The 26,138-nt window shown below is 43.5% G+C and overlaps 1 protein-coding gene across 3 annotated transcripts in view; it reads right to left on the bottom strand.

Moving 5' to 3' along the window:
* TSPAN12 (tetraspanin 12) overlaps window positions 1–25,672 on the bottom strand; it is a 48,803-nt gene extending 23,131 nt beyond the window's left edge. For 2 of the 3 annotated variants that reach the window (XM_087766918.1, XM_087766921.1), the window contains exons 1-4: window positions 25,505–25,672; window positions 24,940–25,076; window positions 11,894–11,976; window positions 11,101–11,236 (exon numbers count right to left, since the gene is read on the bottom strand). In XM_087766918.1, coding sequence (XP_087623044.1) covers window positions 11,101–11,236; window positions 11,894–11,976; window positions 24,940–25,005 — 285 coding nt within the window. In that variant the 5' untranslated portion in view covers window positions 25,006–25,076; window positions 25,505–25,672. Of the gene's footprint in view, window positions 1–11,100; window positions 11,237–11,893; window positions 11,977–24,939; window positions 25,077–25,480 lie in introns of all 3 variants that reach the window. The other variant, XM_087766919.1, reaches the window with a different exon arrangement.
* Window positions 25,673–26,138: the final 466 nt, after the last annotated feature.

Below are 26,138 nucleotides of genomic sequence, written 5' to 3'. Positions count from 1 at the left end.
TGAATATGCCACACGATTCCTGCAATTAATCACTCTATAATTTGTCTATACTTTCCAGGCAACAAGTGAAAAGAACTGGTGAAAAATAACCTTCCATTTCTGTTACTAATGTGGCAACAGGACAATGGAAAAAATGGGACTTCAGAAAACACAGTACATGGAGGGAGTCTGTAAAAATTTTGTTCCTCCTCCCACCCCAGTCCCCATTTTAAATGCCCTTCTCCAAAGTATTTCCAAGAACACAGATCTTTTCAGAGATTTTTTGACAGTGGAAATATTAAATTCTAATTACATTTAGCAAAGGAAAACTAGAGTTAAAACTCTAGTGTCCTGCAGTAGTCTCCTTCATGTTGCCTTGGCTATTGCACTGAATACCGAGTGCCCTATTATCAACCACCACAATAATCCCACTGGCACAGATACAAAAACCACATGACTGTCCTCTGAGGATGCCCTTCCAAACTCTAGTGTAAGCATTATGTCAGAAACGAAGCTAAGAGCAGCAGCCCTCATGGAAATTTGATGACTTAGGGTACCTAGTGACCAATGAGTCACTAAGGCCCTCTGGTGCCAAGCAGCCCAGGCAGGTAAGGGTGGCCATACTACAAAGCCGTGCATACCCAACTAAGTTCCTGAAGTGGTACCACATGGGTTTTTTTGCTCTGCCACAGCTGGGTTTGGTAATTTTTTTGCCAATGACCTACAGAATCATAGAAGCATTCAGGTTGGAAAAGACCTTTAACATCAGCGAGTCCAACTGTAAAACTAATACTGCCAAGTCCACCACTACACCATGTCCCTAAGCACCATGTCTACACATCTTTTAAATACCTCCAGGGATGGAGACTCAGCCACTTCCCTGGACCTACTGAATACCTCATCAGCATTCAACTACTATAACCTGTAAAATCAGTGGCCCACACACAAGGAGAATCAGGGACCTGGACACATCCTCAGTCATGCTCTCTTGATCCTGCTCATACCAAATGTGGTATGATCATTTTGTTTGCAGTTTGGAAGTGTGATTTGGAAGCAAGAGTCTAGGCAACTCATGAAAACACAAACTGAGACAAGGTTCTGTGGCAATGCAAATTTCCTCAGAACTAGAAAGGCACAAGAGTGGCTTAATTCATCTTTTTCCTCCCTCATATCTTTGGTTTGCATGTTGCATGACACTCCTGTTACTGAGATTAGGACCCTATTTCATCTGTTCTGACAGCTTCCTAGCTAACTACTGCCATCCCAGAAAACCTGAGGAGGCTTCACAGTCTACTAAATTCATCCCTACAGAACAAATATATCCCATCACACAACATACTCAAAATATTGACTTCTTAAACCCACTTCCAGACAGTGAGAAAGCAAGAGAGCATTTTGTATATGAAAGCAAATGGCAACGGCAGGCAGGGGCTAATTGCAGGAGTCAGAAGGTGCAACACGATGAAGAAAAGTGAGAGCACTGGGGGTGTTAAAGCTTTTGGAGAATCTGGTCTACAAGACTAGAAATCCTTCCATTTTTGAGCGAACACGCCTTTCTTTGAAGGATCAGTGTACTTATTAATGAATCATCATTCAAGTGCTTTGTATTTCATTTAATAAACATCTTTTTTCAAGCTTTACCACTCCCCTCACAAGCATTTTTCTTTTCTCCCAGAAGATAGGAAACTTTTTTTTTTCCCCTCAGACTCAAGAAAAACCACAACCCTCACGTCAGAGCGAATGAAAAATAACTGATCAGCAAGTCCAGCCTCCTCAGACTCACTGTCTGGTGCTCACACCACCTTCTTGGGCAACGTGGTCCACATGGCAAGAGAGGCAAGGAAAGTTCTGGGAGGGAAGGGCAGAGGCTGAAGGAGATTCCAAGGGTAAGGCAGCTGCAGAATGAAACCTTACAGGAATCTCTAAAAGACCGGAGTATATGGTATGTAAAATAGATGCCAGAAGATTTTAAGAGGGTTATGCATAGCATTTCCCAGTGGCTAACAGCCTGAGAGCATCAGCCTTGTTCTATTGAGACGCAAGCCATACAGACATCTGTCTGAACCCTGAGAAACGTCAGATGACCACCACCACAATGCTGGATGACCAACAGGAACCAGACTCACTCTGTGCAAAACCTAATAAAGAGTCTTTCCTCCCTCAGTAAGTTACAAGCTATGGTTCCCTTTACTTTTGTTACAGTTTGAAAACTAACAAGGTTATTTTAATGATTAATCCAGCTATACTTTTTAAAAATGGAGCAAACACTCATTAAATGGAGTCAGACAAGCTGCATGGAAAACTGAAATCCTCTGTTTATCCACTCCTGCAGCACAAACTTTCCCCTGCCCCCCCTTCCTCCCTCCCCAGCTCCCTCAGCCCTGCCCTGAAGGGATTAACAGTTCATTTGTCATTCTGATTTAGAATTTGGTTTACTTGCTTGACAACGCAGAAATTTGCAAGAGACGTAGTCACAAGTCAACAAGGAAATGGGCTGAAACCACCAACTTACAACATTAGCTACTGAATACCATCCAGTTCTTCAGAATAAATACATTCCACAGCAAAATGATCAAGTATCTCTATTATTTTAGATTTCGGTTTCCCAGATCACCAAATTTTGCCAATCTGTACAAAGTGTCTTAAAGCCTGTGACCTTTGCAAAGTCCAAGTTTTATATAAATAATTATCACTTTTTCCAAAACCTTTATAACTAATTTTCTGAATAGAAAAACCCTTTTTTAATGGCAAGAAGCATTTTAATTTTCTGCAGTATGTGTCCAAGTTCTTCTGATTGACCCCTTTGCTTTTTTAAAAACTGAACAAAATTATTTATGAATAGTTAGAACTTTGTTCACAGCCTCGATTCTTCTATGAGATATTAATGATCTGTTTTAAATTTTTACTTTAACAATTAATCTTTGCTGATATAAGGAAATAGGTATTACTTTGGAAATAAGCAAACGCACACTTCAGATAATTATTAGGATTTATTTGCCCAAGACTCAATTACCTCAAGTAAATGAACTCCAAGGAATAAGGGTCATTGCAAGGTCATGGTAAAGTACTGAACAGGACATAGGTAAAGATAGATGTTAGACCATAATCTCCTCAGGGCTTACAATATTCCCTTCCCTCTGCTTCTCCCCTTATTTTGAAACACAGCATCCTTCATCTCTCTAACCCCTCTTTATTTTCTACGAAGGAAATTAAACACCATAAAAATGCTTCCTTGGTCAAGAAAATCCCTTTTCCTTGTAAAACAGACCAATTCAGTGCTGATACACACAATAACTCTGCCTTAGCGTGCCCCAAAACACTTCAAACATTCACAATTTTGAGTGAAGAAGTGCTCTTAGATATAAAAATCATACAACAGCCCCTGCGCACACAGCGAAGTGTCTCTGTGGTTAATTAGTCAAAAGGGCAAGATTAGGCAAGAAAGAGAGATTAATTTACCTGACAGGACATCCACTCCATACTCAGTCTGTGGCAACAAGAATGCAGTTGAACCACAGCACCAAGGCATGCCCCACCGGTGAGGCTGGGCTGCGTTTCAGACAAGACACAGAGGTTTGGCCGGGCTTTGTGGATCTGTTTACTCATTTACTCCTTCCTTGCTCTCAGGGACTCTCCCATTCCCTATTCCTTTCAGCAGAGGAAAAAAAGCTGGGCAAACAAGCAGTGAGAAAAGAGGAGCTGGGAAGGACCGAGGGGAAAGAAAGCACTACATCACCAAGACCACATATCATCTCAGCAGCTGCCCATCTTTTCTCAGTCAAGAAACAGCATCCCTCATTCCCATCCTGGTATCACTCCCAGCTCTCTAGCCTCAACAGTCCCTTGAACCTACTGGCATATCAGTCCCTATCTTTTCAATAGTTTCCTGGCACCCATTTCCATCATTCCACTTCATCAACCTTTCTATTACTATTCTACCTCCCCTGTTCACCAGCGAATATCACTCCAGAGCCCTTTTCAGCTCTGGTGCCATTTCAGTCTCTTCTACTGCCCTGGGCATCAGTGACTTTCAAGAACTTGGAGGGGGGAAGCAATATTAACAGCGTAACAAGTGGGAATGGGGGAAAATAGGAACAAGGAAGATAAAAGGAACAAGGCTTGCTCCAGAAGTTTTGGATCCTGAGGCCAGACACAGTGACACCTGGTAAAACTCATACTCAGGACATACATCCCCAAGAGCAGGTAGTCACCCCCATTAGTTGAGCCTAAAAGTATAGCATGCAACAGATGTTTACCTTTTAATTTAGCACTGTACCTTTTTCAAAAGCATGAGCAAATGGCTCTTCACTATTGCAGAAGTATGCAAAAAAAAAAAATTTATTTGATGGCATCATAACTGCACTGTCCATCCAACCTTGCTTTCATAAGTCAAAGGCATTTTCCTGAAGAGTCCTCAAGGGTCTGGACAGTTCTTGTTACTTTGAGCTGCCAGATAACTGCGCCAAATAGTACCGTGCTGCCTCTGCCCTGGTACAACATGGCTGTGCGTTCAAGGTAGCTGCTAAGCGCTGGGGTGAAGGAAGCAGATCATCACTGTGAGTGCAGCAAACATTTGGATTTAAGCCAAGCATTCGCAAGAAGACCTGGACAGTCCCGCCAGCTCAATTCCTGTCATGGTCCTCCACCCCAACTCTCTTCCCTCCATGATGCTCAAATACGCAGCTGCTCTTGTTTGTGATTTGTTCAGCAGGCAGCACCCTTCATCTCTAAATGCCTCCCAATAACCCATAACGCTAGGCAACTTGTACTCCTCATCTGTAAGCTACCTCTCGCAGCTAAGAAAATTAGGTACCCTTTCAAAGCACTTGCTTTGAAAGGCTTGTGAGTACATACAAAGCGCTGTACATTTACACTGGACAAGGCAAGGTCAACAAAATGCACCTCATGGTTAGTCGGGCAGAGAGGTCGGCACTGGACCCCAGGACCAACATAGAATCATAGAATCATCAAGGTTGGAAAAGACCCTTAAGATCATCGAGTCCAACCGTCAACCTAGCACTGCCAAGTCCATCTATACCATGTCTTCAAGCACCATATCTATCCGTTAAATACTTCCAGGGATGTAGATTCAACCACTTCCCTGGGCAGCCTGTTCCAATGCTTGACCACCCTCTCGGTGAAGAAGTTTTTCCTAATATCTAACCTAAACCTGCCCTGGCGAAGCTTGAGGCCGTTTCCTCTCGTCCTATCACTTGTTAATAGGGGGAAGAGACCAACACCCACCTCGCTACAACCTCCTTTCAGGTACTTGTAGAGAGCAATAAGGTCTCCCCTCAGCCTCCTCTTTTCCAGGCTAAACAACCCCAGCTCCCTCAGCCGCTCCTCATAACACTTGTTCTCTAGATCCTTCACCAGCTTCGCTGCCCTTCTTTGGACACGCTCCAGCACCTCAATGTCCTTCTTGTAGCGAGGGGCCCAAAACTGAACCCAGTACTCGAGGTGCAGCCTCACCAGTGCTGAGTACAGGGGAACAATCACTTCCCTAGTCCTGCTGGCCACACTATTTCTGATACAGGCCAGGATGCTATTGGCCTTCTTGGCCACCTGGGCCCACTGCTGGCTCATGTTCAGGCAGCTGTCAACCAACACCCCCAGGTCCTTTTCCGCCAGGCAGTTCTCCAGCCACTCCTCCCCAAGCCTGTAGCGTTGCCTGGGGTTGTTGTGACCGAAGTGCAGGACCTGGCACTTGGCCTTGTTGGATCTCATGCAGTTGGCCCCAGCCCATCGATCCAGCCTGTCAGGTCCCTCTGCAGGGCCTTCCTACCCTCCAGCAGATCGACACTTCCACCCAACTTGGTGTCATCTGCAAACTTACTGAGGGTGCACTCGATCCCCTCATCCAGATCATCAATGAAGATATTGAACAGGACTGGCCCCAGTACTGAGCCCTGGGGAACACCACTCGTGACCAGCCGCCAACTGGATTTGACTCCTTTCACCACCACTCTCTGGGCTTGGCCCTCCAGCCAGTTTTTAACCCAGTGTAGAGTGCACCCATCCAAGCCGTGTGCAGCCACATAGTCCACCCCACCACGCTGGGAGCCCTGCAGAGCGCACCCACTCTTGCAAAGCTGAGCTCTGCTCTGTGGCAACACTGTGGCATCACCGTTTTCAAAATCTAACAATTTGTTTGAAGCTTGAAAACCCTGATTTGAACAGGAACGAAGCTTACTCCGCATCCTATTTCAGGGCAAAAAGATGTCTAATGATGTTCAGGTGTTCAGGCACCTCCTCAAGGAGTTCGCCTTTGGACTGGAAGTTAGAAATTCAGAAACTAAAAAAACCAAATTTAGTCACATATATATATATATACACACCTACATATATATAGTCCTATATTTATTTTCTTGAGGAAGTCACTCATATCTGAAACTACTGGGGTATAATAACAATTGGTGAACTTTAAGTGTATCTTCTCTTACCAGTGGAACATCAAACAAGCAGCACTTCAAAACGCAAGCTAAATGTCCAGCCCCTTACCCACTGACTATCTGAACTGGAGTTTTAGCACAGTACTGGCTTCTCATCAAATCTGTACTACAGTACTATAAACCCACTTAAATCAGTCTTTCAAAAGGCGGGCTAACCTATCTTGTGAATCTGTTTTCTTCTTACTCACACCGCATTCATAAATGAGCTGTTGATAAAAGGCACAAAATATGAAAATTATGAACTCTAGTCTCCAACCTGTCTAATTCTAAACTGCATGGGTTTACACCAAGTATGTTTGCCAGTTATTTCTTCCCTTTTGATGCTTGGTAGTTTAATAATGAAGAAATACCTCTGGTTGGTAAATAACAATTCCAGTGCCAAATATATTAGTACAAGGTATTGGAGCAGCTGTGACTGTGCTAAGAGTCCAAATGGGTCAGAACAAATATCTGTATTATTACAGAACAAATAACCTATATTATGTATTATTGCAGAAATACACAGGGTCACAAAAAAGACAAAAAAATTAATTATCACTAAACTTTCATACTAATTCATGCTAACTGTAGCCACAAGCACTGCAGAATAGTTGGTGCTGTGGTACTGTAGAGCAGCTAATATTTCACACATACTAAGAGTCCCTTCTAGGGAGACATTAGCAGTTACTGATATCTTGCAACGTGGCAGGCGTCCAAATTTAATCATCCCTATCACCTCTGCATCCACATGGACTGAAATGGGTGTACGGGTACAGAAGAATCTGCCCCAAGTGGTGATACAGCCAGTGGTTCCCTGTCATTCTTCAGATGGACTTTACAGAAACCACTTCCACCAACACTGCATTTAGCTGGCTGAGAACTACTGACATGTAACAGCCACATTCACATTAGGTTTGTCAATGTCTCCAGTTTACCTTTTCAACCAAAACATAGTATCATTTCGTTTCTTCTCTTCATGAAATATTTGCCTGCTTTTAAAGAAAAGACCAGTTTAATGATGGTTTGTCTGGTTGTGTTTCAACTCAATTACAGACACTTTAGACTGTCAAGTTCCAATTTGTAACCAGGTTCTGCCATAACTGAACTAACAAGCTGTTTGACCACACACCAACAGGGTCTAACATTTAGTTCTGAGGAATATTTATTTCTCTGCCAACTTTATTATAAAAATCAGTAAAATTATTTGCCCTATCGACCATCAAACATTTCTAACAGTTTTTCCCTTTGTGAAAACATACGCAGACAAATTTGAATCCTGTGCTGTTTGAATGCTGTAATTACAGAAAACTCATAGTTATAAATGCCAGAATTTGCAATGAAAACTCCAGCCAGGAAAATACTTTCCAGTGGGATTTTCACGAAGCTGTTCTTATTGAGCAACAGAGCTTACTCTTGCTGTCTTAATAAAACAAGAACTTAAAAAAAATTCACACCCCCTTAAGGTTACTACTCTTAAAGAATATACGCGGGGGGGGGGGGGGTAGGGGTGTTTTGGTTTGGGTTGTTTGGTTGTTTTTTTTTTTAGTTAGGCTATGTGCACAACAGACTTTAAAGACAATTCAAAACGTACAGAGCCTCAGAAGAGGCAAAGGATGGTTCTGGATTTGAAAAAAATAAAGACTTGTTTGAAAAACTGTAACAAGCATCATAAAACCTAGACTCTAGTTTCTCATCCTTGGACTTTTTATACTTTCAAGTCAGTGACTTGGAGAAGTGCAGATCTTTCAGTTCAGGCTGGCATCACAGCCACTTCTACATGAGGACATTGGTCATTCACGACACACAACAAAATTATATTACAGACACTTAAGGTATACATGGGCTCTTTATACCAACTAGCCTTCAGGACTATGTATTCCTGAATTAAAATTAAGTGATCATAGTTTTAAAATGCTGGTTCTACAAATAATCCAGAGCATGAACCTCAGAAGACTGAGGTGTTATATTTTCCTACTGTTAAGCTGAGTAAACACTAGTTCAATTTATATCTATGCCCCACGTGAAGCTGGGAAGGTTTCAAGCATTTAATTGCAAAATAAAATTTCAAAAAACAAATGAAAATAATTATGTATTCAGATATATTAAAAATATCTAACACCATAATATATATATTTTATGGTCCTTATGCTTTATTAGATTTTCCAAAAATTCAATTCAATTAACAACATTAGCACTAGCAATTAGCATGCTGCCAGGAACGACAAGATTTGTATCCAAATATCTCTGCATGCTATCATTATGGCTGTTCACGTATTTCAAAAAGAAGATTAAAAGCATGATTGAAGAGGTTGTTAATGTTTTACATGAAGGTTCTTTTCTTTTAGTTCATCTGGTTGTACAAAAGCTCATTTTGTTCATCTCTCACTTTTCTGATTAGTCTGATGAATGAAGCATTGGCTTATGTCTGCATACTTCTGTGGTATAACACGATTGCATTCATTTAACAATTAATCAAAGACAATGACATACTTAGGAAGATATCATTTAGTTTTGCTTATCAGTTTGCTTAGCAAGAGCAAATTCTCAGGCTCCTGAAAATGAAATAGTGCAACATAAAATGATAGAAATGTCTTGTTCTGATTTAGTATAATTTGACTGCCTAAACACCCTTTACATAATTTATTTCCAGATGGCATTAAAAGCTATAAATGATTTCTTCTTTTCACTGGCAGTTTAAATAAACTGAAGGCCAAAACCAGTTTTAACTTCATTTTCTTTTTAATTAGTCAGAATTTTTGTTAAGGCTTATACCAAAAATGATAACTCTTTTTTTCCAGATACTATGTAGCATTGGTCTACATCATATAGTTGCTTTTGCCTTTTAATTAATGTTAATTCACATTAATAACAATCTCCATTATAAAATAAAAAACACTATGAAAATAATCTTACAACCTTACCATAAAAGCTAAGGGCTTAATAAGTTTACCATCTTTTAATACTTTCACTATTTATATAAAACAAAAATACGTACAAAGCCCTTTTAAAGTTTGTAAGAAAGATTACTAGATAAATAATTATATGGTATGAAATTACATTAATCCATTAGTTATGAGCACTTGCATAAAAATAAGTAATATCTGTCTTAGAACTTGTTCCCACTGACTTTAACATTGCAAGGTTAAGATCTAGAAATAAAAAATGCATGACTATTATATTACTATAAAGTATTCAGATTTAAATGAGAGTTTTTCCTAACTATATAGCTTTAAAACAACAATCTTCATATTGTATACAGGCTTAACAAATATCCAAAAGGAGAAACAGCATTTGCCCTCTTGCAATTGAGGAGCACTCCTGCTGCAGACCTTCACCTGGAAACCTCAAATAAAACTTACTCCAACCCTCTCAAATAAAAAAAAAGACATTTTAATACAAAACCCCAGTACAGTTTCCCAACTGTTTTAGCTGTAGTTAGAATATTTCCTATTAGATAAAAGCAAAGATTGTATGAATTTCAGCCAACTTCTCACTTTTTTCTGGTCATTTTGTGCAAAATTTGTGAGGTCCAGGTATCATGCACTTAAGCCCGCACAGATCCACAAGAAAAATGCAACCGTATGCACTTTGGAAGAACCCAACACACACCGCAGTGAAAAAATAGCAGGAGTCCAACTCTCCTTTTATAAGACTCCTGGATATTCTCAAGAGCTGAAGGATTTTACCTGTCCACTTTCTCCTACTGTCATTATGGTAGTCAAGTCTGATACAACCCTTTTATACCCATTGCTCCCACTCTCTCGGGCTTACAGACTGCTTGGAATCCTGCTCATCCTCACGTTAAAAGACAGCCCAACTCTGCAAAGAGCTACCCTACCAGCTAGGCTTCTAAGAAGCATACAGGTACATGGCACGCCTTGATTTCAGCGTTGCCAATGGTCTAAATGTTTTTAAACTCTAAACCTTTAAAAATTGTGCAAGTTTGATGGGCATTTCGGGGTTTGTTTTTGTTTTTGTTTTTTAATTGTCCTCAAATGCACTGACTTCCAGATGAAGAAAAAAAAACATTTGGCTCCCTTGACAGTCAATGCCTCGTCACAGTTAAATTGTACATAGAGTCTTGTGCAGGAGAGACTATTGCTTTTCAGCTGCTATTGGCTCAGTTATGTAGCCTCCAAACAAAGGAAAAAGCTGGGTACTTGGAATTTATTTTTAAACTTGCTCACAATCAAAGGCAACTGCAAAATTCCACATCCACATAAGGGAAGGCAAAGCTGAATACACTCAGAATTAACTTTCATCAGTTACAAATGCTGTTACTTCACACACACAATCAACTGTGGGGATAAAGCAAAGCCTAGGTTATTTAGCCATTACACAGCCAAGTGTCAAAAGGGTAGCATAAGGGTTTATTTCAGAGCACTCAGGCTCACATTCCTATAATTATTAGCACTTAAGAGTTTGAATTATTTTTCCCTTCAGCAACTCCTCTACTAAAGTGGATTTTTGCAAATGAGACATTGCTTGTCTTTCAGTCACAGCATAATGCAGTCTAGGCAATAAATTCTTTCCCACTGTGTGCTTTGCAATTACAATTCCTCACCAATATCATAACTCAACACAGTAATAAAAAATAATCAGTATTTATCTAGTGCCTGCGGATTAAAACTTTTCTTACAGTATTGAAGCAAAGCAGAAGTTAGCTGCTTTTAGAGGTTATGAAACCTACCCAGACAAGGAGCAACAGATTTCTTTTCACTGTTCCACAGTAACCCAGCATTCCAACTATGATGAGGAAACAGCAGACTGCAATCATGACCGGGTGGACCACAGGAAAGTAAGTCAAAATGACAGCCTCCTCCACCCTAAAACCAATCAGAACCATAATCAAAAAAAAAAAAAAAAGCATAATCACAAAAAAACGATACAGAAGAAAAACATAATATAGCCGTTAAAACGAAAACAGTGGATTAGCAGATGCGTTCTTTCCAGCGCCTTACACGTTTCACAGAAATCTCTTCTACGTGGCTTTAAAGTCAAATGCTGCATTCAGGTACCAGAAAGTAATGCATCATCCGAAATGTCTTTGGAGCGAAGGCAATCCTCCTGTCCTGCACTTGCACAGTATGTAGCACAATGAGGCCCTGTTCCACCACTAGGGCCCATAAGCACTGCTGCGATAAAACTAACAGCATTCCTAAATCTCTGAACTGAATAAAATATTCAAAACTAAACAGTAATATAATATGGTTACATGTTGGCAAAGGGCCAAAAATTGATCCCTGTCAGAAGAGAAAGGCACAGGAATAAAACAAGATTGAATTCCTATCTTTCCCCCTTTTCTAATTTCAACTGATGCCAGAAATGGTGGCAGAAATACACCTTTCAACAAAACAATAATTAGCTCAACTGAAGGCTTCTTAATTCTAGAAATCCTAACTAGGAAACTTGCCATACAGAATGAACAACATATACTGCAATCAATCACCCACACAGATGAACAGTTTTAAGGAAAGCTTTACCTTGTTTCTGCGGTTAAAGTGAGAACATTATTCAGGTAGTCTCTCATCCAAGCAGAAACACCTAATACACTGATGGACATCAACTAAAAAGAAAAGATGAAGTTATTTATCATGCATTTAAAAAAAATTGCAAGATCATTCATAATTTAAGTAGAAGATCAATCATCAGTAACATCTTTCATGCATTCATTTATCCGAACAGTATACTGTCCCCAACACTGTACTTCTATATGCTTAGAGGTGGTTTGTCGCCCAAGTATTTAGGGAGCCAGTGACAATAATCTTCTCTTCCAGTATGCATACTTCATGCCTGGAATACCTTCTCTTCCACCCAGTGATGCCACTGCTGGTTCAAGTCCCACCACTGCACAACATACCACAGAAACAAGAAGGAGGGTTTATGCTGCTAAAATCAGTGACTCTTTCAGGGCTCACAGGTGATATCCACCAGTCTATATGAAACCATGAAGCCATGCCCAGGTACACAGCCAGCGAAGAATAACCTGAAGCCCCATACAGGATACAGTGGTACCAATACACTGACACATAGGAGAGGAGATTTATCTTGGGGTTATATTTAGAAGAATCTGATTTTCTCGCTCATTCAGATAAAGTCACACCATGAACACTATGCTTCAGTTTCCTGAATCGTAAAATGACAATAAAACTCACTGCACTTCAATTACAAACCCCAGATCATCAAAGCATTTGGATACCTAACCTGCCAGGCACTCGAGAGGCATAAAGTCACTACGCTTTCACCAGGACTGCTCTGACAGCAAGTAAATCCCCAAGACTGAACCCACCTAGAATTGCCGCCACCTCAGCAGACCCAGATTTCTGTCACCTGGTGCCATCGTGCACTCCAGCACACCTGGGATCTAGCAGTAGAAGCTCTGGCCTCTGATTTTCTTGAGAAGCCAAACCTGAACAACATGGTCAGAACATACCTGCCACACCATGACAGCATCAGCTCTTCTGCTGCTGTAGCACAAGCACCGCTAGAGGACAAGGCACTCTTCACAGCACTTGTATTTTGCACAGGGCTAGGTAAGTCAGTAGGCCCTTCCTCCCAGCGGAGGGCTCACATAACAACAGCAGTCATCCCCACCTTTGTGCACGCTCTCTGGCCCCAAGAGCACCACGTCTCCTCCTGCACGCACTGGACAGACAGAGCACTGCTCCTCAAACAGAAGGTGAGAGATGCAACTATAAACTCCTTCAAGGAGAGGAAGGTAACCACTAAGCTTCTCTACAAAATGGAGCAAAGTTAAGCTTACTAATGCCACTGCTTACTTCGCAAACCATTTCAGGGAATTCAGCTGGTTTATTACACCCAAAGGAGAATTTAGGAATATCAATCTCACATGGGCACCTACGCCTGAATGGCAGCTCAGGGGCTGAACCTGGCAGACTCGGGACTTCAGAAACACCACTGTCTAGCTGAGGGAGGGAGACCTAAGCATGCTGGCTCTCCTGAATACTACTGTCTTCATGCATTGTATAGGTGTATGCCAGGAAACCTCAGCATTATACTAACAGCTTCTTAAATCAGTGAGAAGTGCTAATCTCCCCTGCTGCCTTCAACAGCTAGCTTCCCACACGCCCTCAAATTTCCCTAAAGTTGTTATGAAGAACAAGATAACTGGTTCAAACTTAACACATAAGAAAAGTCACTCTGTGTCCTTACCAGCTCCTTTGCCTGCAGCACACCCACAGCAGGCTACTTCTGACTTTAAAATTTCGTGAGACGCCCTAGTGGCTACCCCACGGCTTCCTCCTGCTTTTCAAAACTGATGCACAAAGTACAGGCATGGCCGCCATTCTGGGTGGTGCCAGCGACAGCCCTGGGTGCTCGGCATGCTGCAAGCATAGTCCTGAAAGCTAGTGCATGCTACAAGTCTACTACGTATATGCATGTCCTTCATGCTCTGTGGGATCTATTTTGGTTGGTGGAACAGTAAGAGTGAAGAGCATTTTCTGTTGTGTTATTTGCAGGAAGCTGCAGGAGCAAGGAAAAGAAGATGACTAGAATCTCCTCCTAGATAAATTCCTCAATGACAGCTACCTCCTTGGAAGAAAGCATCAGGCAAATATACCACACAAGCAATAAAAAACGTGTTTTAACACAAAGAGAGGTAAAAAAGACTAAAAGCAGACAGCCTACCTTCTTATGGTCAAAAAGCAACAGAAAAAATGTTTAACCTTCACATCTCTGTGCAAGGCCTGTTGATGCACACAAAGCGTTAGCTCGCACTTCCACTCTGTTTATAGTAAAGTACTTAAGACAAATTTGGTTACTTTGCTTTGTAGGAGTGGTGCTCAGGAGTGAGAAGTCCATCAAAACCTCACTCCTCAGCAACTTTTAATAGGAGCCAGACAGTCCTGCTACAAAAACTGTACCAGAAAAATGTTCACTTGCTAAATAATATTCTTCGTCCCATACCAGACTGGTGGACTACCTAGTCCCTGCTCTCCGTTGGGAACTCACAGGCTGCACTCAGTTTCTTTCAGCTTTTGGTATGCAGCAATACATTCCTGCGCAGCAACGAGAGCAGATGGATCCCTTGGAAGAAGGCAAAAGATTGCTCCTTCAGCAGAGGTAAGATTTGGCAGGCAAAAGAGTCACCACAAGGATATTGGAGCAGGTTATTCAGAGACAACAGGGAGATCACGGAGCAACCAGCTAAAATGCAGGGGAGACAGAAAGGACTTCCTAGAGACCAAAAGAAACGAGCAGAGTCCTGCCACTGAAGGAATCATTCAGTTTACTAGAAGAAAGGACTTGCCTACAAAAGCAAATCAGGAAGGAGGAGAACTTTTATTTCTGCTCTGTCTGCTTAAGTTGAGTTTTCTCTACCTAGACATGTATTTTTACCCACATAAAATCAGTGAGGGGAAAGTCTAGGCAGGTACACCTCCAAGCTGTGGCCAACACATGGCCACATGACTTCTACAGAAATGCTTAATGACCGTATCACGGAACGTGACTCCGTTTTCACTTATCATGAACAGCAACTGGAAGAAAAGGACTGCTTCCTGTCACCTCGGAAACACAACCTTCATCAATAATGTAACTACAGGAACACTATTTCAGTTCATAAGAACAAGCTCTCTATGAAAGGTCTTCTCTCACTTCATTCAAAAAGCTTTTAGTCATTTAGGTCCCTCTGGCTGTTCTCCTTCAGTGTAAATAAGCGCACAATGCCTTACCTTGCTGCTACACAGATGTTACACACTGATTACCTGTGCCAACCCTCCTGCCAACCAAATTCCTTGCGAGGCACCTTATTTTGAAGAAAGTCCAAAGTGAATTACTACTCCAAATGCCCTGAAAGCCAGAGTGCTGCGACACACTGGATTCACGTCCATGAAAGTCAGCAACACTGTCAAACTGGGGCAGCACGAAGACATGGCTCAGTAAGACAACAGGCAAATACTCAAGAAGCTCCTCTTGAACAAAGAGGCCCGTGGAAAAGAAAACTGTGATAACTTGGAAAAGCAATTCAGCAACAGGTTGATTACAAAAGGTATATTTTATGGCACATAACCCAGCAAGTGCTTGGTAGCTCTTCACTAGCAAAGGAAAGTGCTGGGAAAAGAGTTGTATCCCTTTGGATCAGCAAAAGTGAGTCTCTGCGCAGGAACACCCTGCAAGATGAAAGATGCATTTGCAACACCAGACTGTCCTGCATAATGACTGATGTTTAGTTTAGTGACAAAAGAGTATCAAGCACTAACTTGCAGCCATCAATTGACTTGCTCACCTGGTCCATAGCCACAGGGGAATCACAACAAGACACACATGCATGCCCGACCTCTACAGCCTCCTGCTCATGACTCAACGCCTGTATATGCTGCCCTGTAAAGCGCTACGCATCCTCAAGGGACAGCTGACATGAAGAAGGCTGCAGGTACCCACCACTTCACAGCAGAGGCAGATCTTCAGCCAGCAGCACAAGAATTACACTACCACCAGCAGTACAACTCAGCCCATGGGCTCAGCAGGCAGGAACAGTAACAACCTCCCCAAAAACCTTAGTGTGCATCCACACCTACCAGCAAAGAACAGCAGTCACATCACTGCAATTCACTGCCACGTGATTTTCAAGGAGTCATGGACAAGGTCCTGATTACAGTTTTTGTTGGTTCATTTGGAGGATGGAAAAAAGGCAGCCTGGAAAAACGGGCAGTCCCTACTTCAGCCATTGTTTTGTAATTAATTTAGATGTAAAATACAGTTAGAAATCTGTATCAAGCAATAGGACAAAAGGACACAAGTTTATGAGAAATAAAACTACCAAGATAATTCTCACCACAGTACCAGTTACATCATTTCACCAAAAAGTTTTCATCCAAGCTTCTGTGATGACAGCCAGTCTGCTGTGCTGTAAACATAAGTAAATAGATAGTAGGCAGTAAACCATGTTTATTTGTTGCAGCCGGCTGCACAAGTCACTATGGGTTTCATACTGAACCATCACAGTATGTTATATAGCCATCAACATGACACCAAAGAGTTTACAAAACTGCCTGCTGTCATACTCGATTTTAAATATATTTTTACTCTGATTAAACAAAGGTAATAAATTATATTTTTATATACAAGCAATATGCAGATCACACAATAATACATTAAAACTCGAAACTAATTTATAGCATAAAGTTTTTAAAGCTACTAGAGCTTTCTCAGACAACTGAATTACAATATCCAACACTGGATTCAAACTACTAGGAGTGGTCATTTCCAAGCATAGTTTAAATTGGGTTGGAACTCTTTTAACCTGAGCTGTGACTTACCAAAGGGGGGGTGAGGTGGAAATCACTACAAGGTCATGAAGAGAGCATGTTGCAATGCTTTCACAGGATTTTCACAATTACGTTCAATATTAAGATCATTGAACAAACACAGATGACTCAGGTCCCCGGACAAACAGATGACTACATTTTTTTGGGAGGGAGGGGTGCAAGGGTGGGGGAGAGCAGGACAAGAGGTCTTGTTTTTCTGTATCACCTGGCAAAAGCATTTAAATGTTTACAGAAGAAAATTCCCCTGTTCCCCACTAATGCACCTTTTATTCTACAGACATGACAACATTTAGTTTTAGCTAAGGTTCTTACACAGGGTTATGCCTTGGTCCCCTCCCACTTCCAAATGGCTGAAGCATGTACTTATTTGGACTTTGAATCCGGGTTTGCTTGCACAGCTGCAACAGTGAGTTAACAACCTGCTCCGTGTTTGGCATGGGCTGGAACGTGCACACTTTGCAATAACGCAACTGCCAGAGCAGTGACAGGCTGCTAATGGGTCAGCCTCCTGGGGGAAGCAAGCAAGTTTTCCAGCAGTTGACTGCACAACATTCCTACAGTAGCACAGCATAAAGAACCAATAACAGCCCAAATATGCAAACAGGTCGAGGTACAGTTCATCTATCAGCTGGTTCTTCTGAGTGTCAGACCCACGTATCAGCTTCTGGGCTGTGTAGCATAAGGGTACATGAAAAGCAAAGAGGGATAAGAAAGTGCATATATTTCCACATTCATTCTCTCTGTGACTACCTAATCACTGCATTTCTTGTTAGGACACGATTTGTGCCACTTTTCCCTCAAAAGTAAGCTTCTCACTGTCAAGAGATCTTTGGGGAAGCAGAGCCATGTGCCACTGATTGTGGGTAATTTGCAGCCATACACAGAGCTCAAGTGTCCAGATCCACATCACAAGCCACACACCACCATCAGATGAGATGACTTCACTTATAGACAATATACTCTTAATTTTGTCTCTAAGAGCTTGTTTTTGTGCACAGACAGTAGTCAACCTCACAGATGGCAGGCAAGTTATTTTTAAACCCAGGGTATATAACTGGAAGACTGGTATGAGAAAAGGGTATGTACGTCCTGTGGATCATAGGAAATACATGTCAGCTGGTTATGGGTACACAACTTTCCTGTTTTACACGAGTGCATGAAGATGACTAAAATAAGCCTGCATTTTTAATTAAATCACACACTCCTATAAAACTGCATGAAATTAAACTGTCCCCTATACCTTGGGAAACAGCTACAAGAGATTAAAAAATTGGTATTAATCCTATGATCCTTGCCTAGCATCTACCACAGACTCTTGAGATGATGGAAAATCTTCAAGGTACAGAAGCAGTGCCTGTACCTTTGGGTAGCTATCTTCTACAGAAAGAGATAGGAATTTAAAAAAAAAAAATGCAAGTACCTACAGGCCAGATGGACCTTCCCAGTTCTGCTGAAGATCATGGCTCACTGGTATGAGCAGTTCCCCTTGAGCTATTGGCTCAAATCTAGTCAGCATGGGTTTGTGCCTTCATCCTCAAGGTAGATGTGGTGAGCTCCACAGTTAATTGTGAGGATTACCCAAAAAATGTCTGTGGTTTCATTGATTTCTGAATGCCAATGAATAAGCATATTAATGTCATTTCTAAAATTAGGGTGGGGTTTGTTTTTTTTCCTTTCCATCATCACATCAAGCCACTCTCTTTTTCAGGATCATTTTGCAGACTCATCTACCAATTCCCTGTTGACATGCCATGCAGGGTGAGCCATGTCAGCTACAAAGATATACATGGGAAAAGGGTTATATAGAAGTAGATACAAAGTTGACTTATGGCTGAATTCTACTTTGTTAGGACATGACTGGGTAAGGTAATGATGTTACATAAATAATGCAGCTTAAAGACACCAAAAAGCAAAAGATTTCTCAAAGACCAGAATTACAAGTATTTCTGGTCCTTTAAAACTCCTCCTATAGCTTGCTCTGCTCAACACATTCCTTGAAAAGGCACTGTATTCCCACCGAAGCTGGAGTTATTCCTGTATGGCTTTTAGGTATTTTCTTTATACAAGAACGCTAAGAAAATCAGGTTTCAATTATGCATGTCTACACTGTAGTCTCTAAAATCAGAGTATATTAGCCTAGAATGAACCCCATGTTTACACTGCTATAGGTACCCAGCCAGGCAGCATTCATTTCAATGGATATTATTAGTCACTTAAATTCCTTAAAAACTTGACCCTAACTCTATTCATTCCAAGTATCTACAAATCCCACTGATGTGAGCAGAAGTTGGAAAGCAGCAGAAACACAACCTCTATGCAGAATCTGGTTCCAGGGAAGGGAGGACAGACTGATTTCTTTCTTGTGTCACAGTAGATTTGAAAAATGAAGCAAAAAATTACAAGATTCAACACATACATTTGAGGTTGGAAAAAGAATGAAACACAATACCACTGCTTCTAACCACCCTCAGTGCTTCCTTGCACAACACTACTACTCCCTCGCTCTAAATTCTCAGGTGGTACACATAGCCAAAACTAGAAGATTTCAATGTGTAAAGTATTCAAAACAAAAGGAGAACTAACTAGATGCTTACTGCCCTTTCATTTTATGTGATTTTTTTGTTCACAAGCACAAATTCAAGATAGATGCAAAACAATTTCTACTACCTGCCAGGAGGGTTTATTGGCTGCAACCACATAGTCTAAATTAGATGGTACTGCTATGCACATGAAGGAAAGTTTAGGCACTGCTCAACAGAAACAGCATATTCCCAGACAGAAAAACCTCACAAGGTAAAGGATGTGCCAACATCGCTGGCTTGGCTTAAACATCCAGTGACACTATTAATCATCGGTTATGGGATCCTTACCACCTATGACACAGTCATCTGCAACTTACAACCTTGATTTGCCCAAGCCACTATAGTACAGTCATCCTCAATTACAAGCAACACAACAGCAGCTGCTCCGCTTTTCCGCCTCACATGCTCACCAGAAAAAGAAAAAAAAAAAAAGCTAGCAGTTTTCTCAAGACCGAAAGTCTATACAGACTTTTTCCTTCATGTTAGCTGTATTTTGCTTTTTTTTTTTTAAATGAGAAAATTGACAAAAAAATGCACTGCTTTTACTTGCATCTACTGTCACAACCCCTAGGGGCCACTGCCCTTAGATAACCTCCTGTGTTATGCCTGTGCCATCATTACAGGTGGGCCATATTCTGTGCCTGAAGGTCTCCCTAGCATAAACGCTGGCAAAGGTGGTTTAATTGAGAAAGGGATTGCAGCAAAGTACAGAAGATTTCTGTGAGAACAAGTTATACAGTGCTCAAAATGAATGAAGATGCTCCTATTACATCCATGACCGCTACTGAGCTGGAACAGCATCAAGAGCTTGCTGATACAGAAAAGCCCCACCAGAAGGAAAGACCCTGTAGTCTCGTAACCTGGAAAGAATATATTTGTAGAGCTATCAAAACTAAGTTTCTCCAAGTCCTGACACACGCTATCTAGAGACAATAAAGACCAGTATTGCCTCTAAGTACAGAAAAGGAAGCAGTAGGAGCATGTCTTCTCTCAAGCACCACTAACATAACCTGCTGAGTTAAGCACTAAGTCTGGACTACAAAACACCAAATCATGCATTTTTGGAGGTCCCCTCTTTATTAGGCTGTCCAGAATGTAATATGCCGAAAATAGCAGTGTTACAGAGTGCAAGATGAGAAACCTGCAGAAATCAAGTTGAGTCTCTCAGTCTCATAAATTACTTTAAGAAGTGACGCTTATTTATACATGAGGATGGCAGAAGAATGAAACCAAATGTTAACTGCAGGATTTAGTCCGAATGATATTCCTTGTCCAGGGCACTGTCAAAAAAACCCTTTGAAATCAGCAGACTGAGGAGGTCCTGAAACTGCAACTCGCATTGCTTTGAAAGAGACATCTTGCAATCAGATGCATGATTCAATTGACCTTGGGAACAGCTTCCAGAAGGGTGTCATCAGGTCTATTACCACAGTCAGTCACTTCATCAACAACAATTAGAGCACTGACAACAGATTTATTCCCACTTCAGAAGAAAACACCTTTCAAGATCTGTTGCAAGTTGCAGCTCCAGAAGTACCAATCCATTCACATCCACAAAACCAGTGGTTTTCTGGAGCAGTAAAAGCAGTACATTTATTGGTCCATTATCAAAACAGGATGAAGCACTAAGACAGAGCCTTGGGCTTCCAATTGATTGCTTATTAATTATTCACAGCTCAGCAGCCTTCAGGCCAAAAATGACAAAAAGCATAACAAATAACATTGCCTGCCTCCCTCTCACACACATCCAGGTACATCGCTCTGTCTACCATGCCACATCACAGCTCATCAGCTGCGCCCAGTAAAAAAAGTGTTTGTCTTTCCAAATAGACAGCTGTACACTTCCAAGCAATGCCCAGGAGAAGCTACGAGGATGGCAGCAGAGTGACTAATAAAGTTGTCTCACTTTCCTGCTTCCGTAGGCTCCGACAGCAACAAAATTATGAAGACACCAGTGTGTTGCGGTAACCAGCCGCATGTTAAGTTTTTCAGCAAGATTGATGGTCAGATTAGCCAGTTCTGTTATGCATAACATCTTCTTAAGGATCTTTGCGTGCACTAGTCTGCCCTCACCAGGCTGCCAATGACAAATGCTGGAGTCCCATCATACACACGCTGGGACAGTTGCACACATGACACACTTGAAGTTTACTGTAGATGTTCCCTTCTAAGAGGCTGACAATCAGATCATACCAGACAGGGACTACTGGCTCTTGCACCATTTTTGTCAGGCCTTCAAAAGCTTCAATCCCCCAGCTTGGAGGAGAAAGCAATCCTTTTTGCACAATGTGTGGTTAGACCTACCCCAGGACACCACCACAGTGAAACAAGGAGAGAATATCACCCTATTCCAGTCAGGACCCTCAATCCATCCATGATTTTAAAAAGTCAACACGCACATCTTCACTGTTTTCAGCCAACACTGATAACTGACACAGCAACTGGGCACATTATCAATAGACTTGAAGATGTTTGGAGGCAATGGCCCTTGGGAGGGAGGGAGGGAGGGAGGAAGGAAGAGAAAGCATAAAACCCTCCAAGACTGGGCCTGAACAGAATCACACGTACGTGTCCCAAACTGGGAGGCCTGTACAGACCCTGGACTCGTGCATCGCTCTCATCGTTACCGACTGGGACAGATCCCACTGTGCTCAGGACGCAGGAGGAATGCAGCTGCACATCCTCAAGGGCCTGATCTACTCTAAACTTCCTGACACCCAGGTTATGGGCTGGGCTGGTATTTATCACAGTAAGTACTAACATAAGCAACAGGCAAGCTAAAGCTTTCCAAACGGAAGGAAGAGCGGCAGCAAGGGGAAGTCACAGCCCTCATCCCCACACCAGTGGGTACGCACCTGCTGCCAGGGGAACTTTTCCGAAGAAAACTCTGCCCCAAGGGACATGCTCTGACTCTCAGAAAAGGCAGTGGCAAAACTCCCACTGAACCCAACAGGAGAAAATTCAAGCTCTGACAGAGGAGGAGATATGGCAGATTTCACTACAACAAGCAGCTTGTAGGAAATTTGTATTTAGCTGTTAAATACACATTTGAACAGGACCAGATACAAAGCAGAAAGAAATTTTTACACACACGTTCTTCCAAAGAAGTCTGATATAACTGCAATACATTTAACTACTCACCCACCACGCATCCTATTTCTTACCACACAATTCTGGCAGACTTGGGGTTTTTTGCTTATTTGTTTATTTGCTTTGAACAAAACCATTGCATTCATCTGCTTTGTCAAATGCAGAGAACTCCAAATGGACTGGCCCATTTTTCGTTTGAGTTCCAACATCTTTAATTTTTATATACATTATGGAAGACAGCTTTAATTCTTTGCAAGACCTGTGGTGCAAGTCATCTGCTATACTGGCATTTATTATTTAATTACATATTTACATGCTTCAGCACTATACAGATTTCACTTAGCTGCTTGGGTATAATTTCCAGTGTCCTGGCCTCAGCTAGGAAGATTAATTACAGACAATTTTTATATTTTGGAGACAAGCATGAGAAGTTACCATTTTCTTCCCTAGGACTTGTCATACCACAACAGACTCAAAAGAGTCCTATATGACTAGGGGCGGGGGGGGGGGGAAGACAAAAAAACACACTTTCTAACTAAGGGTGATCCAAGACATCATTATTTAAAGGGTAACAAAATCTAAAGAACGAGAAATTATTTCTAGCCATGAATGCTTTAAACGAAATCTAGACATGAATTAAGAATGGACCAAGTTAACAGCAGCACTGCATTACAGATGTAGTTAGTGCTGTTCCACTGCCAAGGTCAAAGGTGCTGTATAGCCCCACTCCTGAGGTCCACAACAGAAAAACATGTGAACAAAACAATGAAAAGCTGGAAGGAGCAATCTGACATGGCAAGGAACTTAAAATCTGAGCAAAGAGGGCAGACACATTTAAATCTCCCAGGTGAGACCTTGACCTCCCTAGAGAGGAACCGCAACATAACGCACTAGTCCCCTTGAAAGATAAGGGCAGGCTTTCCTACACAAAGAAAGCATCTCAGGACTCAGAAATGGAGCACTCGGCTCCAGCACCAAGGCCCTCCATCACCACGCAACAGATTGACTGACACAGCGTGGGGGTAAAGCCTCCCGTGTAACCTTGCTACCACCTAAATGGCTGCTTCAACTATAAAAAGCTGTCACTGAATAATAAATCTGATGGGACACAGCAGGCCACGAGCATGGAGGGCAACAGAAAAGAACGGAGTAAGTTTAAGGGGACAAAGACAGCGGTGACTTAAGGTCTGAATGGGAACTGGCGAGGACAGCTCAAGGCAGGAATCAGAAACCAGAGGAAAGCGGCAAACAGCAGGACAGGATGTTTTCAACCATGTGGACGTTCATTCAATCAACTCTAACGGCATATGTGTAAAAATCCAAAGTTGAACTCAGGTCAGCTGAACCCAGGCAACCTTCATCTTAATCAAAAGTAAATACAGGTTTTCAGATTTTGTATAGTATCCAATGAAAACCATGTGTGATGTGAGAAACAATTACACATCCTTTTTTTAAAAAAGATTTCCTCATCTCCTATTAAAGGGCTTTATTCTTACATGCACTACAGAAATAACTTATTTTTCACCTCTATTAAACACAATATACAAAGCTACATACTTTCAACAGATTTTCAGATCACTTGCATTACACAAAAAGTACCATTCTGTGCCAAATGCTGTGTACTAGTCTCCGCTCTCATTCATATTCTGATCTCTGCTTAATTTTCAGTCATCATGGGACTTCATCTCAATTCCATTATAAACTAAGCTTGGTCCCAGCCCATGTATTATCCCTGCACCATTCAAGCCTACAGCACCTCAAGAGTCAGCCACTGTGAACAGCTGCGGGATGTCACGCCTTTTGCCCATTTCTTCTCTTACACTTATCCAGCATAAATCTCAACTATGCAGGTGAAGCAGATTTCATTTGGTGCAAGCAAGTGAGGACTGTGAGCAATCTCCATCATGCTGTTTGTCCAGAGCTGTGAAAGTTGAGGAGCAAGTGCTGATCACATCCACTTATGTTGGAGAGCGAGAAACCCTGCTGCTATAAACACAGCTTTGACTGAAATGCTGAAAACAAAAGAAAGACATCACCCCAGGCCTTGCCTGCCAGCTAGGATCTGGCCACTGCAAGCACAAAAAAGACTCTGGGCAAGGCCTTCGCAGAGCAGCCGACTGCTCAGATACCTACGAGAGCTTGGAGTTCAGCTCGGGTCATGGGATGCTCTGAAACTCATCCAGTCAGGAAGCCACGGCACCCGTTAACATTTCCCTCTCTACATGTTATAAATGCACAAATTCACACGTGTATTTATAACACTAGGTTAATACCCAATCTAATTTTACTTCCAACTAGTTTCCAAAGGCTTTTTTTTTTTTTTTTTTTTTTAAAGTGATCGGTATTCCCTTACGGGAGCCGCCGGCACGAGGCGTACACCAAGGCAGGCACCTTCTACCCTTCGCCAAGCGCGGGGAGCCCCGCGGCTGGGGGCGGCCCTGCCTGCCCGGGCCCTGCCTGCCGGGGCCCCGCCGCCCTCCCGCCACCCCGCCGCCGGGTCGCCACCTGCTCGGGCGGCGGCGGGAGCCCAGCGCGGCCCGGCCCGCCCCGCGTCGCTGCACTCACCCAGAAGAGGAGGTTGAGAGCGTAGAGCAGGCAGCGCAGGCACTTCACCGAGTCCTCCCTGGCCATGGCGAGCCCCGGCGGGAGACAGCCCCATCCTCTCACCACATCCTCCCTCCCGCGGCCGGGCCGCCAGCGCCCTGCAGGGGAAGAGGCGGAGAGGGGCCGGGCGAGTCCCCCTTGCCGAGGAACAGGCGCGCAGGTGGAGGCAGCGGAGCCCAGCCGAGCCGCGGGGCGGCCCTGGACCGGCCGCGCCCGGCGGGGAGCGGCCGAGCCCCGCGGGACCCCCGCAGCGCCCACCAGTCGCCCGCCCCCGGCAGCCTCCCTTCTCCTCCCGCCCCGCCCGCCGCTCCCGGAGATACTGATGGGCGCGTCTTTTTAATAAAAATAATAAAACGGTGGAAAGGAGCGGAGCCGCGGGTTGCCCCAGGAGCAGAGCGGGGCCGACGGCAGGGAGGCACGGCCCAGGGGCGCCGGCTCCCCCCCCCGCCCGGGAGGGACGCGCTGCCCCGGGAAGGGCGGCCGGGGGACAGCGGCCACTTACCGCCCGGGCGCCCCCCTCACTCACTTGCTCCGGCGAGGACTCATCGGGACGGGGCGAGGCAGCGCAGCGCGGAGCCGCGGCGCCCATGCCCGGCGGGGCGCTGAGGGGAAGGTCCCGGCGGCTGCCCCCGGCCCCTCCGCCCCCGCCCGCAGCGCTCCGCCGAGCCCGGCGGCGGCCAGCTGCCCCGACACCGCCGCGCATGCGCCGCCGCCCTCGCCCGCCGCCCGCCGGGTCCTAGCGCCGCCGCCGCCCCGCTTCCCGCCCCGTCCGGGCCCCGGCGGGGCCTGACCCACTGAGGGAGGGGAGCAGGGGCGCGGTGGTGTTTCTAAAGGCTACGGACTATGGGCGCGTACCTGCGAGGCTGAGTGGCGGTGACAGCTCGGGGCATGCCCGAATTTCGGTGGGAAAGACCGCGGGTTTCCTTCAGGGGAGCTGCGCCCGCATGGGTGGTTTTGGCTCTCGGCCTCTGGGGCAAAGCCCGGAGGGGGCATCCCCACAAATGCATTCCCCGCTGACAGACACTCACGCTGAAAACCTCATTTATGGCGATGCTTGGGGGTTAGTTTGCTTTTTTCCTTTGGGGGAGACGTTAAGCAATGGGCTCAGAGGAGCAGAAAACCACGACCCCCCCCTCTTGTGGCATGTTGGCCCGGAGTGG

Source organism: Nipponia nippon, unplaced genomic scaffold (genome assembly GCF_047370975.1).
Source record: "Nipponia nippon isolate SJK-2023a ecotype South Korea unplaced genomic scaffold, ASM4737097v1 scaffold_3, whole genome shotgun sequence".
In the NCBI taxonomy this organism is placed as follows: Eukaryota; Metazoa; Chordata; class Aves; order Pelecaniformes; family Threskiornithidae; genus Nipponia; species Nipponia nippon.
The sequence above is the reverse complement of the archived record's forward strand: the minus strand, read 5'-3'. Positions and strand labels throughout refer to the sequence as shown.